The 17,380-nt window shown below is 38.2% G+C and overlaps 1 protein-coding gene across 1 annotated transcript in view; it reads left to right on the top strand.

The window, feature by feature from the left end:
- Positions 1–6,537: 6,537 nt before the first annotated feature.
- Positions 6,538–17,380, top strand: part of CDC73 (cell division cycle 73) — an 86,244-nt gene continuing 75,401 nt past the window's right edge. The window contains exons 1-5 of the mRNA XM_080918467.1: positions 6,538–6,811; positions 9,469–9,574; positions 11,858–11,927; positions 16,990–17,052; positions 17,135–17,187. Coding sequence (XP_080774593.1) covers positions 6,681–6,811; positions 9,469–9,574; positions 11,858–11,927; positions 16,990–17,052; positions 17,135–17,187 — 423 coding nt within the window. The 5' untranslated portion in view covers positions 6,538–6,680. The remainder of the gene's footprint in view (positions 6,812–9,468; positions 9,575–11,857; positions 11,928–16,989; positions 17,053–17,134; positions 17,188–17,380) is intronic.

Genomic DNA, 17,380 nt, shown 5'->3' with positions numbered 1-17,380 from the left:
AACATTTACATAGAATTAAGTTGCAAATTAAACTCCAGTATTCTGTCAAGGCTGTGCATAGAAAGGGTTCATTTTATATTCCTTGGAATAAGGTCTCTTAGGATCTTGCTGTTAGCTAATCGAATTTCCACTGTTTCTCTTCGAAACCGGTTAGCTTCCCAATGGTTTGTTTGCTTGTCCTGTTACCTATTACATGAAGGATGTGTAGGGAGAGGCCAGGCCGAGGTTTTTATCTTTGAGCTTGAACTAAGAGGGTCAGAAAGCCTTCTTAGGCCAATGTCATTGGATCAAATATGCCTTGAGTCTTTCTTAAGACTTATTCAAATGCATGCCTTTAATTCCAGTGCTCAGAGGCAGACAAACAAATCTCTGTGAGTTTGAGGCCAGCAGGGTCTACAGAGCTAGTTCTAGGACAATTCCAAGGTTACGCAAAGCTCTCACAGTGTCTCAAAAAGATGTTTTTTAAAAAAGAGTTACTTAAAGATGTTGTCACTAGTTTTGTCTTTTGTTTATGCTGTGTTTAATCTCATCTGTTCAGAACAGGGTTTGTCTGACTTGGGTTTGGTGACAGGTATACTTTCAAATATTTAAGGGATCTATGCTACACAAGGGCCATCTTTAGGAAATGTGTTCTCAAGTTAGTTTCAATTGAAAACTGCCTATTTGTCAAAACCCACTTTCCCCCAATTTTCACATTATAATGTTCATTCATCTGTTCTGCTGTCTGCGTAACAGTTTTACCAAGGCTCAGCATGAACTACAATAGTCATTTTCCTACTTTCAACAAGATTGTCCCTTCCAGAAATGCTTTAGAACAAAACAAGGGGCAACTCCTTTCATGTGGAGATTATACACTTTGGTCTAAAAGAAAGACCTAGAGAACACTAGGGTTGGAGGTGGAGCTAGGTGGTAACTTGCTGCTCTGGCAGGCATGGAGTCCAGGGTTCAGTCTTCAGGAGTAATCAAACTAGGTAAGCTGTCACATGCCTGAAGTCCCACTCAGCACTCAGGAAGTTGGGAAACTTGTGTGTGTGAGGTCATTCTCAGCTCCAGAGCTAGTTTATAGGCAACCCGAGTAATATTACAACCTTGCCTCAAAGCAGCAGCAACAAAAACAAATAGAAAAGCATCTTATTGAGGCATGAGACACCCTTCTTAATATACCTTAATTTTTGAAAGTTAATAAAATGCTGATTTCCCTCCATGGCATAGTTAGGCAAAGTTGGGAGAGCCCAAGAATATATTCTTTAAATTCGCTCTAATAAAATTCTATAGACAGCCTAGACTGCCTAGTAAGTTTCAGGACAGCCAGGCCTTCACAGTGAGAACTCATCTCAAAGAACTGAAGGACCAATAATGAAACACAAGGACACTCTCGTGTGCGTGTTTATCATGGGCGTTTTTCGTCAAACTTGCTTTTCCTTTGCAGAGAAAGCATAACTGACCTTGCACACTGACCTTTTATACTGGCCTTGCACACTGACCTTTTACACTGGCCTTGCACACTGGCCTTTCACACTGCTAGTCATTTTATATTTGCTTGAAGCTCTTTTCTTCTGCTGTGTTCCTCTGTTTCATTTTTCTTGGAGAGTTATAAAGAGTAACTGATGAGCCAGCAGTTGTGCCCTCATTCTGGGATGTGCAGTCCAAATGAAGACAGAAGAGCTAACTGATAAAAGTGCTGGTAAACTATGGTGTTTATTTTGTAGCCTTGAATAGTTCCTTTATTTTTTTTTTCCTTTTTAAAATCGAATATATTTTATTTACATTTCAAATGTTATTTTTTTTTCAGGTTTCTCTTCCATCAGTCCTGATTCCATTCCCCCTCCTCCTGCTTCTATGAGGGTGCTCCCCCACCCACAACCAACCCTCTTTCACCTCCCCACCCTGGCATTCCCCTACCCTGGGCATCAAACCTCCACAGGACCAAAGGCCTCTCCTCCCATTGATGCCCAACAAGGCCATCCTCTGCTACATATGGGTCCATCCATCTGTTCTCTTTGGATAGTGGTTAGTCCCTGGGAGCTCTGTTTGGTTGATACTGTTGTTCTAATGGGGTTGCAAATCCCTTCAGCTCCCTCAGTCCTTTCTCTAACTCCTCTACTGGGGACTCCATTCTCAGTCCAATGGTTGGCTGTGAGCATCCAGTTCTGTATTTGTCAGGCTCTGGCAGAGCCTCTCAGGAGACAGCTATATCAAGCATGTACTTCTTGGCAGCAGCAACACTGTCTGGGTTTGGTGGCTGTATATGGGTTGGATTCCCCAGGTGGGGCAGTTTCTGGATGCTCTTTGCTTTAGTCTCTGCTTTAAACTTTGTCTCCATATTTCCTCCTGTGAATGAAAAGTGCATTTACTGAATAGCCTTTGTTACCATTATTACAAGAAAACATGGCCTTAATTTCAAGGTGAAAAGGAAACTTCTGGTATGATTTATTTTTTAAATTTTATAACATGTAAAAATTCTATCAACAGAAAGTCGTGTTTTAAATGGGGTCAATGTAAATTTATTTCAATTTCAGTTCCTAAGTTGGTTTTCTGAGTCATTATTATTTATTTCTGTATTATTTTTAAATTCTAGGCTGGAATGGTAGTACATGCCTTTAATCTCAGCACTCAGAAGGCAGAGGCACATGGTCTATGGAATGAATTCAAATACATTTAGGGCTATACAGAGAAACTTTACCTCAAAAAACAAAACAAAAATTCCATATATGAATATGGATACATGTCCCCATATTTTTGATATGTATATAAATAAAATATATAACTATAGTTGGCAAATGAAGTGGTAAAATAGATATTATTTTTAAAGTAGTTCATTTTTGTTTGCTTTAGTTTTTTTTTTTTTTTTTTTTTTTTCACGACTGAGTTTCTCTGGGTATGTAGCCCTGGCCACTCTGAAGGGGCAGAGAAAAGATAATTTTGAAACATAATAGAGAACTCTGTTCTTAACAAGGCTTCTCCCCTCAAAAATAATGCAACAGTTCTTTTAACTGGTACATCACGTCCAGCTATCAAGAAAAAACTTATAAGGCTTATCAAACAGAATAAAAACATGATAAAGTCAGAACAAAGTATCAGAAAGACCTAGGGGATTATCAGAGTAGGAATGGAAACAAATTTATGTGCTGGGAGCTCTAATGGACAGAGAAGGCAGCAGGCAGGGACAGACTGCTCTGTGTCAGTGGGATGTGAAGGACATAGGGAAGCAGGGCTATACAGAGAAATACACACACACACACACACACACACACACACACACACACACACAGAGAGAGAGAGAGAGAGAGAGAGAGAGAGAGAGAGAGAGAGAGAGGCAGGCAGGCAGACAATATTCCACACTGACATAGATATAGACCAGCAGAAACTTTCACTCATTGTTGGTTACAATAAAAACAATGATATGCTCACATTGAGAGATAATTTGTCAGTTTTTACCAAATTAAGCATTCTTTTATTGTTTGACGTAGCAATCTGACTTCTTGGTATTTACATAAGGTGTTTAAAGTTTGAACCCAAACTAAAATCTGGACAAAAATATTGATATGAAGTTGTCTCAACCTCAAAGTTGACAAAACTTGGAAGTCACCAAGACATCTTCTGGTTTACACATGATTGACTCCTAGTACATCTAGAGAATGGAATATTACCTTGTGTTAAAAAATAAGTGAGCTGTTAACCATGAGAAACACAGATGTTTCTGTGGTCACTAACAAGCAAAGAAAGGTACCGTGTGAAGACATTGTGGGGTCCAAGCTTGATAGCATGTGGAAAGAGGAGATAGTGGGAAAGAGCAAGCAAAAAGATCTACCAGGTTGCAATTACTACAGATCTACAGATGTGTACATGTATTTATTGCACCCATAACTTTCAGTTTAAAGCCCACGGGATATTCTCAGATTGCTGGTCAACTTAAAATTGCTGGGAATTCTGGTATTTATGATTACAGATGTGTACAGTTTATTTTTTTAGTTTTGAGATTATATTATTTCCCAATTCCCTTTCCTAGATCCCTCTCCTCTGCTCTTTCAAATTTATGAAACTTTTTCTTAAACTGTTGTCACATATACACAATTCTAATCTTCTCAGTATCACACAGTACACACCACACACACACACACACACACACACACACACACACACACACACACACACACACACACACACACACGTATATATGAATCTGTATGCTCTCAGGACTGACCGTTTGGTTTGGATAACCAGTTGTACTTCTCCATGGGGAAGACTATCTCACCCTCTCTCAGCATTCCTTGCTGCCCAAGTTCTTTGTCTAGGGCTGAGGTCCCATGAATACTCCCCCACCTATGTTAACATGTCAGTTAGTGTCTTCTTGTTCATGTCATATTTAGGCAGTCATGTTAGTGAGACTTTATGGGTGTAGCTTCTCAGAGGTTGCTAGGAGACACAATCTCCCAGCAACTTTCCTATTCTTCGGAGTCCTTTGATCTTTCCACCCTCTCTTTGGAAATGATTCCTGAGCCTTATGTGCAGGCATTGTGTTGTAGAAGTATCCACTAGGGCTCAGCTCCATAACTCTGCATTTGATCAGTTGTGGTTTCCTGCAATGGTCTTTACTTGTTGTAAAGAGAAAAATTTTTGAAGAGGGGTGAGAATTACACTTTTTGTGGGCATGAGGGTAGATATTTAGCATGTAGTCAGGGAGTATGCTGATTTAGTAAAGTGGTGGTCGTATGTTCTCCTTCATGATTCATGACTACTAACAAGGAAGTTAGCTAGGTCTTCTATAACAGGCACGGTTTCCCTCTTGTTGAGTAGGTCTTAAGTCCCAGTAGAGAGAGCTCTTGGGCACTACCGATGTATATGTGTCACTATGAAGTGCACAGCTCTTGCTCACGATAAAACTATTTGGAATATAATTTTTAGTTACTTTCCCAAGTTTTCAGTTCTATGGCTACTATGATCTTTTATTAGATTTTGACTTCTTGACTTAACTAACATTAGAGGGGCAATTTAAGGGAATTTATGTAACAAAAATGATGTAAAAATTTCAGTGCTTTAATTTATACACAAAAAAATTACTAACCACATAGCTTACAACATTGAGTTGAGGGGTCATTAACCTTAAAAACATAAATTAATCAAAAAGAGGAATTGATTAAAACTCATTTGTATATGAAATAAAATTTATAAAAAAAATCGCTGAATCTTTAAGTTGTCATGAAACCTCTCCATGCATTTATGACATCATACTTTACTAGGAGCCTTTACTTTATCTTTTCACTTATGAATTCAACATTGTTTTAGGAGTTGTTACTGTATCAATACATTGGTTACATGGGACCAAGATACATGTCATACTGTGGTTTCATTTTCTAGGAGGTAGGCAAGCAAATAAAGGGGACAAGGAAATACTGGGTACTGTGATAAAGCTACAAATACAGAGATGGGAAAGGAATAGTCAAGCATAGTCAGTTCTTTATAACCCTCATTGCTGTGAGGTTCTGAGACACATTGAAGGGAGAAAACGTTTGTGGAGCAGACATTTTTTTTTAACCGCATACTTCCATACCCAAAGTACTCTTTGCCACACATAGCAGAAGTTCATTTTCCCCCCTCTCCAGAACAGGTCAAAAGTATTTAGTTTTCTAAGTAACAAAGTGTGCCTCCTTCTCACAGAAAGCGAAAAATAAACGCTAGGCTTGAAGTATATGCTTAAGGTACAGGCCATGTATAGTATGCAGAATTGTTTTCTAGGTTCCCATAACACAAAGTCACCGGTAAGCCTTTTGAGTGCCGCTTCAAAATTTGAGGCTTTTTTTTTTTTTTTTTTTTTTTGGTGATTATTTTGGGAGAAGTTGCCGGTATGGGAAAAAAAGTTTCCAAGGAACGGAGGGGGAAAGAGTCAACAATGAACTGTATTTCGTCCACGCGTTGGGATGCTTTCAGCTTATTCTCGTATTCACTTTAGTCTGTTCGCCAATCAACCAATGTTAGGAGGCCAGCGACTAACAAAGGGTGCCAGAACTGTCCTCCACCTAACTCTTCTTTTCCTCTTGGCAAACCCACCCCTAATTAAAACCCGGTCTAAACCTGCAAACGTCCACACTCCGAGGCTGAAAGGCAGCTCGGATGCAGACCGAAAGGCAGTTCTAAGAGAGGGGAGCGAAGCCTGGCGCCGGGAAAGTAAAACCACCCAGTGCGCGCTCCGGGATCCGAAGTGCGGAAGCGCCCGGCAGGTGCGCGCGCACCTGTCGCTCTGCTCGCCCGGTGCGAGCCTTGGAGCCTGCGCCGGGCCCGATTCCGCTCAGGCGCTGCACGCGGGGAGCACAGAGGCTGGCTCCCTGTTTCCCCAGAGTCGGCGGCGTGCCCCGCGGGCGTCTGGGAGACACGTCTGCTCGGACGGCCGCGGCGCCCCCTGGCGGCGGCCTCGGCGGAGCGCGGGTCAGTCAGGCGTTCTCCGCGGGCAGCCCGCGGCGGGGCCTTGCCTTATATAGCGCGGGGTCCTTGGCGGCCTGGGTGGCTTCTGCCCGTGCTGCTGTCGTAGACGCGGGCGGCTGTTAGTGTGGCGGCTGTTGGTTCGCGGCAGCGGCGGCGGGGGAAGAGGGCGAGGCGACGGGGGAAGGAGGCGGCGGGCGCGGCGGCGACGGCGGTGCCCGGGGCCCGCGGCGGCGGCGGCGGCAGCAGCGAGGGGGGCGAAGATGGCGGACGTGCTCAGCGTCCTGCGACAGTACAACATCCAGAAGAAGGAGATTGTGGTCAAGGGGGATGAAGTGATCTTCGGGGAGTTCTCCTGGCCCAAGAATGTGAAGACCAACTATGTAGTTTGGGGGTAAGTGCGGCATGGTTTTGGCCTAGTGGTTCTCGGGGCAGCATCGGGCACCCCGGGCGACCTCTTTCCCTTAAGCCCTCCTCCCTCCGGGTCCCTAGGGGATGAGAGGGAGGAAAATGGGTGCTCTGGGAAAAAGTTTTATTCTCTGGAACAGAAGTTGTACTTTTAGGGTGAGGAGGGAAGGAGTGGAGCGGATTCTAGAGCGGTCGAGTCTTTTCTGTGCTGGAGAAGCTAAAGGGAAAGGTACGATGGGAGTTTTCCGACTTGCCAGTCGGTGTTCGGTACGTACAGGTTGTTCGCGCTGGGTAGGGCTGCTGCACGTCTACCTGAACCGAGGTCTAGAAGCAGATCGATCGCGGCCACCGAGTCGCTTTTTGTTCTTAGCTTTTTTTTTTTTTTTTTTTTTTTTTTGGGTAATCTCTCAGAAGCTGCCATGTGTTGCAACTGTCTCCTCTAGCTCTTTGAGTCCCGGTAATTTTCTTTTCTTTTTTCTTTTTCATAATAGGGCAGGTTGATGTTATTCCTCAAGAAAAAGAAAGGGTGGGGGTAGGGGGGCGTCAGTGGGAATAGACAACTACTATTTACAGTTAAGGAAAGATTGGGAGAGTTTGGAAGACCGCAAAAAATCAATATTGGAGATGAAAGCAGGACTTTGTTGGGGAGAAAGTTACTGGTGAAATGCAGCGAGTTTTACGTACGGGCTGAGAAATTGATCCTATGTGCTTTTCAGAAAGCGCTTTCAAAGAAAAAAAAGTTTGGGAATGTTGTTTCGTGGATGCCATGAACTTAAGTCGTTCAGGAAACCACAGAGGATCAAGTTGAATAACCCTTTGGGGCCTCTTTAAATCATGTTACTGCCATTGATGCTTCTCTTTGATAATTAGAATCATGAACCAGACTTTTGGTACCCATAACGACTTTATGAATGATCAATTAAAAACGAGAAAATATTAAAATTTCTTTGGACTTACTGATTTCCTTTTTGAAATACTGATTAAGTGACATTTTGAGTTTCCCTGTTTTATTGTTTAAAATAAATTACACAAAACTATTTTATTGGATTTTAATGAATATATTTTTCTTTAAAAACTCAAGGGATAAAGGAAGTTTAACTTGGAAAAAAAAAAGCCTAAAACTCTGGTTTCTTCCTTAAGCTATTTTGGCTAGAAAATATTAAGTTGATCTGAAATGTTTTTTTAGCTGATAGGAAGAGAACAGTTGTTTACTTGTAGGTGGGGCCATATTTAGAGAAGTGTGTTTCATTCATTCTACAAAGTCTGGAATAAATGAACAGTTGAGTAAACTTCAAAGAACAGCTAAGAATTTGAAAAATATGGTGGGATTGCCTTCCAGAGTGGGGTAGCTAGAGACTTAAGACATGAACCCTGGAAAGAACATGCTTTGACAAGAGCATACAAAGGAGTGAAGAAGCAAAACTTAGACGTTATGTCTCTCTGTGTATGCACATCTAAATGTGAACATCTATAGATTAGTCAGTACCCTTAATGCATTCAGTGCTTTCTGCTATCTTTATGATAATTACTTTGTATTAATTAACAGTGAGTGATTTGACATGTATCTTTAGAGCAGCCTTTCTCAACCTTCTGGAGGTGTGGAAAGACCCTTTCACAAATCACCTAAGAGCATCAGATAACATAGTTACATTTATAACAAATGACAAAGTTACAGTTATAAAGTAGCAACAAAAATTTACTTTTTAGTTGAAAGTCACCACAGCAGTGTAATTGTAGTAAATCATTGTAGCATCAGGAGGGCTGAGAACCACTTGATTAGAGAAAAAGTGATAATAGAGGCTAGTAAAGAAGAGTTAGAACATATTTCAGTGAGCTCTACTTACATGGACTCATACAGTTGAACCTTCACAAGTAGAGGAGAGAGGAAGTGTTTGCAAAGTGGTATATGTGTTGGCATAGAGCTTGTATCCCCAAGACTACTTGTTCCTTCACAGAGTTATACTTTAGTTTTGTTTTATTGGTCTAGTTTGAAAGATGTTAAAAAGATCATCTCTTTGAAGTCCATCCTTTTAACTTTGAGAATGTTGAGGATGTTGTACAGCAGTATCTTGTTAAGAAAGAATTATAAAATGGGCATCTTGTAAGTACATCCCTAGTAATACCTTCATCTAAGTAGTATGTTTTCTATGGATAAACCTTTCCATTGTGCAGCTGGTTGGACTTTTTTTTTTTTTCTCTGTTGATAGAGTCCAGAACTCAAGTCTTATTTTAAAATATGTTTACATATTAGAAGTTGGGCTTGAGGATGTAGCTCAGTTGGTGCTTGCCTAGTACATATGAGATTTGCACTTGCTCTCCAGCACCCCGTACAAGGAGATGGTGGAGAGGACATGTCCTCAGCTGGGTAGCAGATTTGAGACCAGCTGGGGTGAGACCTTGCCTATCTTAAATAAAGAAAAGAAAAGGTATATGTAGTATTTTAAAGTATAAATTCACATGCTCTCTGTTTTTTTTTTTTCCAATGACAACTCATTTACTATGTAAGTTTATATTGCATGCATATTGTTGCTATGCTACATACATTGTTATATAGCCAACGAGGTCTAGATAATAAATGCAAGTAACTAAGGTCAAATATTTAACTTAAGAATCTTAATGAAAGTCACGTCTTTATCATTTTAGGACTGGAAAGGAAGGTCAACCCAGAGAGTACTATACGCTGGATTCTATCTTATTTCTCCTTAATAATGTGCACCTTTCGCATCCTGTTTACGTCCGACGTGCAGCTGTAAGTAGAAGTCATTTTCAAACTTCACCAATCATACAGTTATAGATAACTACACTTCTGCGTTTCAAATGTCTGAAATTGCCATGGAGAGTAAAAATTAAACTGCTATGTGATTTATTCAAATATTTTTTGTTGGCAGTTCATTATTCATGTAAAATATGGGTAATATTTATAACAACTTTTAAAAGCACCTACATAGATGTTTCAAAAAATATTTGGAAGAACTCTGATAATTTAGAATTACAGTTTAATTTCAAGAAAACTTTTCTTAGTATAAACGTATTACAGGGGAAGAAAACATAAAAATCATATAAATTTAGTACTAAAGTATGAAACTCTCAATAAATAAATCCAATGTAAACAGATACTTCTTTAAAATTTTAACCAAACTAATTCTTTTTGTACTTTATTGACAAATGTATTGTTTTTCAGTTTTATCTGCTTTCTCAGTGTTTGAAAATTCATTGTTGAGAGGAAATTGTTAGGAATAACTAAAAATATCTCACAGAGATTGTTATGATGAGGTTCTTCCACTTTTAAAAAACTGTTAAATAGGATTCTGAGTTATTGGAGTTAGGAGGCAAAGGCAGAGGTTCTGGGTTGTGTGGTGACTCTTCCTGTAATAGGTGCTCTGATCCCTGGGGCCTTTTAGCGTCAGCAGACCTGCAGCTTCTCTGGTGGTTCATAATGTGGATGTAAACCATACTTCAAATGATTCTGAAATACATGAGCAGGCTTTGAGATAGTAATTTAAAGAATTCAAACTGGGTGGTGATTGTGCACACTTTAATCTCAGTACTTGGGAGGCAGAGGCAGGTGGATGGATCTCTTTGAGATCAAGACCTGTCGTCTCTGGAGTGAGTTCTTAGACAGCTAGGTCTGCATAGAGAAAACCTGTCTTGAAAAACAGCAAAACCAAACCAAAAGAGCATTTAATTGAGATATATGTAATGTTTCAGGTATGCTGGCTAAAAAATGACAAGGAAAGAAATACATTTAGATTTTCAACTTGTGTGTGTTTTTGTGTGTTTATACATTTATTTAAGGAATATGTATATATATGTATTCTTTATATAAATTTTAGTTTTTTCATATATCAGCTGAAGAAAAGAAAAGTGATTTATTTGTACAGCTAAGTCAGAAAAAAGTATGTGCAAATAATGGGTGTAGTGACACAGTGGTCATTGTGATGTAATTGGCTAGTGATCCTAAGGGTTCTCATCACTTCATTGTTGTTTATAATAGTTGACAAAGGTTTTAATCTATGCAATCCCTGGGCAACAAGTTTTGCTTGCACTCTGTTTTTCTATTAGAAAGATGATGAGGAAAATTGTGGTAATGGCAAAAATCAGTGGCTCAAAATAACTTGATGCCTGCAGTGTACATATCATTTGTTACAATCAAGGTTTGCTGTTTTTTAACTTAAGGTGTCTATGTGTGTCTCTAAGTACACATGACTTCAGGGACCAGAGAAGGCCAGAGGCAGTTAACCCTGGAGTTACAGGTGGTTGTGAGCCATCTGCAGCTGGGAATACTAGGAACCAAACTTTGGTCCTCTGGAAGAGCAGCAAGTGCTCTAATTGCTGAGCCATTTCCCCAGCCCCAGTTATAATTGTATTTTTTACAAGTGATGATTATAGGTGGATTAAAGAAAAACCACTCAGTTTTCTAAATTGATAACATGCTCCCACACAAGAACTTTTCAAATCTTTTTTTCTCTCTGCTATTTGAATTTACACACATTCCAGTATTAAAAGAAATGTAGAATGTTAAATACTACAGTTAATGTTCTTACAGTCTTTTTTTTTTCTCTTATCGATTATCAAAATATTTAGTGGTTTATATAACATTGGGAAGAATTTCAGTTGAATAGTTTTGAAGAGGTTTGTCTGTGGGGAAAAAGTACTACAGGTTCTGTATAAAGGGAATCAGCATTGGGACTGAGAAGATGTGGCCTGCTAAGTGCATAGCATCCTGAGTACAGTTAAAAAGGGACAGTAAAGCTAAGGGTCGAGAGTCTGGGATTGGTACTTTACAAAAAGGTAAAAGTTATTTCTAACAATTGTCTTGAATATATCTTTTTGAAATTTCAGAAGTAAGTTACTGGAAATTAACATTTGAGAAATTTTCAAAATTTTTAGATTCTTTTTAGCATTTTTAAAAACAAATGTAACTTTAAATACATATTGCCAAGGTATGTTAGATAAATTCAGAGATTACATGGTATTTATCAAGTTTCATACTTGCTCCTATTCAGTATCTAATTTAAAATTTTGGATTTAGACTGAAAATATTCCTGTGGTTAGAAGACCTGACCGAAAAGATCTACTTGGATATCTCAATGGGGAAGCATGTGAGTACTAAACTTGCTCTCACTCTTAAGAGTTTTTTTAAAGCCTTCCTATGAAAGTAGATGTAGTGGGAAATTTTGTATTTCACTGAATACCTCACCAGGAGCTGTGTCTTTGTGCTTCTCCCTGAAGTGGCACAAAGTGTCTCTTTTGTGTGAGTGTTCTTTCTGTACTGTCAGCAACTTGTTTGTACATTATTTGTCTCTGTTGTTTTCTCTGTCTCAATCAGTACCTTGTAGAAGAGATGTAGAAGACATTCATGCTTTAAAAATCATTGTTGCTTCCACATTTCTGAGTTTCCTTTTTATTCCATAAAAGGGAAGAGGTGAGAGACGGTCACTGCTCATTTGTCACCTCTTTGTTGAAGTTCCTTCTGCCTCGCTTTCATCCACTTTTCTCTTTTTGTTTGTTTTCCTTCACTCACTTTACCTATGAACATTTGATAGTGTTGGACACTCTTTGAAGTTATTCACTTGACATTTGGGACACTAGACCTTGGACCTTGGGTTTTCTTTCCACTTGTTCATCTTTCAATGTGTTTCCTGTCACTTCTTTGTCTTGTTGTCTTAGGGTTCTATTGCTGTGATGAAGCACTGTGACCATGAGCAAAGTCAGTTTGAGAATGAATGGATTTACTTCATCCTACAGCTCATAGTTCATCACCTAGGGAAGCCAGAGCTGGAACTTGAGGCAGGAACTGATGCAGAGGCTGTGGAGGAGCGCTGCTTATTGGCTCCTTCTTCATTGTTTGCTCAGCCTGCTTTCTATGGCCTCCAGGTACCCAGGGTTGTTACCACCTGCAGTGACCTTGGCCCTCCCACATCAGTCACCAATATAGAAAATGCACTATACACTTTGCCTACAGATGATCGTACTAAACATTTTCTCAACTGAGGCTTTCTCTTCCCTAACCCTTGTGCTAAATTGACATAAAACTAGCCAGGATGTTTTTTATGGCTTGAGTTTTCTTTTTTTCTTGAAACTCTAAAATCTCTAGATTACATCTTCTAAGTTTTTTGCTGTAAATATCCTGCCCTATTCATATTCCTGAATTCCAAATTTAGTTGGCTTTTGAACAGTTTGGATTTAGTAAGTATAGATTCATTTATATGTGGTGAGGATTTTTGTTTTGGTTTTTAGATTTGTATCAGTGTTGAAAAACAGTACCCATCAAAAAGTAATTATGAAAAAGGAGTGTTATGTTGTAGCTTAACATAAAAGTAAAGGACAAAAAGAAGTTATTTCATAAATGTATAAATGATTTTTATCCCTTTATAATACAAAAATTTATTAGACACACTCAAAACTTATCAAAACTTAGGCACATGGATATACCCCTGCTATATGATACCATTTGAAATGTAAAGAAACATAAGATGTAGTATTAAGTCATAACTCTAAAATCAAGGGTAGTATGTTACAGGTTTACAGTCATTTATTACAGTTGTAGTGAGCTGAGTCAGCATAGTTGTCTGCTTAAAATGCCATGTGATGTGATCTTGTAATGTGATTACCTCTTTAGGCTATTACTTATTATTGTACAAAGTAATTTCTGGCAGTTCTTAGATATTTTTTTCACCATATATCATGTGTACAATATTCTAAAATATGGGTTATTGACTATGTTATTGTTAAGTACTTCTGGTAAACAGCAGTGTATTTTTTTTTTTTTTTTTTGAGAATTCAAATTTATGCATGAGTTTTCAATTAATTGAGGACATCACTGCCCCAACTCTGTTTAAGTGTCAGCTGCATTTTTTTCTCTCACTGACTTTTCTTCATATTTATAAATTTACTGTTGTCATCATTCTTTAAATGTTTTACAGGCATCTGAAATTTAACATGTTCAAAATAAGAGTGTCCAATTTACATCTCCACCCACATAAAACAAAACTGCGTCTGTTCTCATCTTAGGAGTGGTGGTACCTTACATAACAGTGTAGTGATTTAGTCCTAAAACCTTGGTGGGAAATAATTTCTGCATATCTGCAACATTTGTAAGTCCTTTCTCTGCTGTGAAAACCATGACAGTTTTTCCTCTATGTAGTCCTGTCTCATTTGTCTTCCTTCATCTCTTCTAAAACCTCCTCACATATTCCTACTCTTTATTTGCTACAATTTATCTAATAAGATTTGTTTTTGAAAAAGTATTTAAATTTAATTGTGCCATTTGCCTATTCAAGGCCCTTTGTGGTTTTCATCACACTTTTTATGAGGATAAAGCTCATATGACTTGCTGTGTGGACTCATGGTCTTGTTCTGCCTAAGTCTCTGTGACTTCATCGTCAACCAGGCTTCTTTTATCACAGCAGTCAGTACTGATTTTTCAGCTGGTCTAGTGACTCTCAAGGCCTCTCCGTTTGTACTTCTGTCTTCAATTGTCTGTATTGTCTTTAGGCTCTCATCTTCCATCAGTGATCAAATATTCCTCCACGTATTGTTCTGTCAGTGAACACAAAATGACATCCACCTGGGTTCACACCTTTCTTTATGTAATAAAATCCTATTTATTTTCCAAAAAATTCCGTATTTTTTTCTGAAATTATATTTATTGCTTTCTTGGATATGTCTATGTTGTCTCTTAGAGAATGAACATTACAGGGCAGTTGTTTCAGTTGTCTTAGTACTCAGGGAAGTTCAGAACAATAGCGTATAGTAGTTATTTAACTGAATGCATGACTATTTTCTTATAGAATATATAAATTGGTATTATGGAAATAAACCTCATCCTTCCTGGGATGGAATTTATTACCAGTAAGCCAGGGTAGTCCACTCTCGTTTGTAAGCGGTAATGTGCTGTGTAGAGAATCCTGTGGATAATAGGAAGACCTCCAGGACTGTTTTTTTTTTTTTTTTTTTGCTATTTTTCATTTAGCAAATGCCCACCTCTTTACAGCACTCCCCAACCCAAATTGTATGTAGGTGTGTATGTGGTTGCATGTACCACAGCTTGAATGCTGAGGTCAGAGAATAACTTGGTGGAATCAGTCCACCTTTACGTAACTTCCAGGAATCAAACTCATATTGCTAGGTTTATGTGTCAGGTGCTTTACTACTGGCCTTTCATACTTACTCCTAAAATTATATTTGGGCACTGTGCAGAATGCAAAATCTTGTTACTTTTATACGAGGTAAACCATTCCTGTAAATGCAATTGTGATGGAAAGATTGAAAAAAGCCTTCTCATTAATTTTGTCTGTTTTGATTCAAGGCAAATCTAATTATTCAGAATATGAGATTCATATACCTGATTAAAAATATATACATATATATTTAGGATTGCTCTTTAGTTTCTCTCCCATTACAAAGTGTATTGAAGGGAGTATAGGATTCTTCAGTTTTACTAAGTGTCTCAGATGCATTTGGTAAACAGGGTCACTGTGAGAGAGCCTCAATGGGCTGTTTATCTGCATCATTTCTTGTGTTTTTCTTAGGACAAATTTAGTTTTCAGATGTATTGTTTTGTTATTTCGTAAAACATGTTACTAGGTCAGTGAAAAAGAGAACAGCTGTTAATATCACGTTTGTAGGCATACTATAATTAATTCAAAGTTATTAACTATTAATATTAATTAAAAGCATGATCTCAAAAGTCTAGACAATTTTTTTGAACAGTAGAAGTACAGAATAATTTTAAATTATTTAGTAAAGTTGAATGTCATAACAATGTGAGGAAAATAATGAGCAAAGGCTAATAATCATTGTGGAGTGGAGAACTTAAGACTTATAACTGAGAAAGTGAATCAGTAGATATGTTAATAAAAAAACTTCCATTTGTTAAATGAGAAATACAGATGTGAGGCTGGCCAGCCTTATAGTGTGATGACCATTTATCTGACTCTAGAAGTACACATATCAGTTTAATATTGAAATGAAGACATATCACATCAATGGGAGAAGGTGTAGGATTTTCAATTAATACTTTGATAAAAGTAAAACAGGTTTTATATCATTAAAAAAAGCCCTGATAAGCTGGAAAATGTTTTTTATATATGTTTGTCTAAGAGAAGAGGGGAAAGGGTCAGTAGTACTAGTTAACACATGAACCTTGGAAATGGATGTACAAAAGACTGCCAACTTGACTAGTTACAGACTTAACAGAAAAGGTGATAAGTCTCTTGTATTTATGGTTATTGTATAATTACAAATTTAAAAGATACAGAAATCAGGTTTTATGTGTTGCTGTTTGTCAGGGCACCCTGGTCAGGCTGTCAGGAAGCATTGGACATTGTTGACTGTGTCACTTTGTCCCGTTCCTGAGGATGTGGACAGCCCATCACAAACAATATAGACACTCTACATTTGAAAGTGGCCTAGAGCTAAACTTGAAAATGTAAAAAGTGACATATAAAGACTTAGAGTGGAACTGCCTACTCATAGGGAAGCAGTCTAGTAATTACAGTCTACACAATAGGAATAGCTCTGGTGTGGAAGGGGCGTCTGAGCTGATACTCTTGTAAATGGGAATCAAGTTTCAGAATATTCTGCATATTATGCTGCCTTTGTGGGAAATGGTACAAATAAAGTGTAATTGTATTTCTCATGTTTGTAGAAGAATATACAAGACAATAGCTATTTATATAGGGAGTAGGAACTTGCAGGAAGGGACACGAACTCTCTTTTTTATAGTTTTATTTTGGCCGTTCAGCAGTAAAATAATTTGAAGGTTAGTTGGAAGTTTCCTACCAATTGTGAATAAGTACAGTTTGCATGCTCTATGATGTGTGAGTATTTAAGTATTTGGAGGAAGCATACTTTTTAAATGTGTTTGCTATACCAGAGTATAATTTGAAGTGACCAGTTAAGTTCAATAATTAGCATTTCAGTAGTTTGTATGCCAAATTTTTAAAAATAGTTATTCTTTCAAAGACTTTCTAATTCTAATTCTGAGTCATCTTGTTAATAAAATACTGTTACGGAGCTGCTTTTGATATCACTTTACCTGGGAAATCCTCCTTTCCCCAGGAGAATAAAACACAGCTTGAGCGTTTCCCTTAGAATAACATCCAAAATGTATATAATGAAATACTAATCTGCTTATGTGATTTTCTTTTCCATTTTCAGCAACATCAGCAAGCATAGACAGGAGTGCCCCCCTGGAAATAGGTCTTCAGCGGTCTACTCAAGGTATACCTGTCACATCATTATCTGAACATTAAATAAAACCCCCCTTCCATAAAATACATACTTACGTTAATTTTTGTTGTAGTCAAAAGAGCTGCAGATGAAGTTTTAGCAGAAGCAAAGAAACCACGAATTGAGGTAATAGAACTCTATTTTTAAAATAATTTGTTAATGAAAGTGGAATTGTGTAGAAATAAGAATTCTTCATTGGCTGGGCAGTGGAGGCTCATGCCTTTAATCCCAGCACTGAGGTGGGGGAGGAAGCAGAGGCAGGTAGATGTCTGTCAGGATAAGCCTGTTCTATAGAGCGAGTTCTAGGAAATCCAGGGCT

This window comes from Micromys minutus, assembly GCF_963924665.1.
Source record: "Micromys minutus genome assembly, chromosome: 6".
NCBI classification, from domain to species: Eukaryota; Metazoa; Chordata; class Mammalia; order Rodentia; family Muridae; genus Micromys; species Micromys minutus.
Note: the sequence above shows the minus strand (reverse complement) of the source record. Positions and strands in the feature narration are given on the sequence as shown.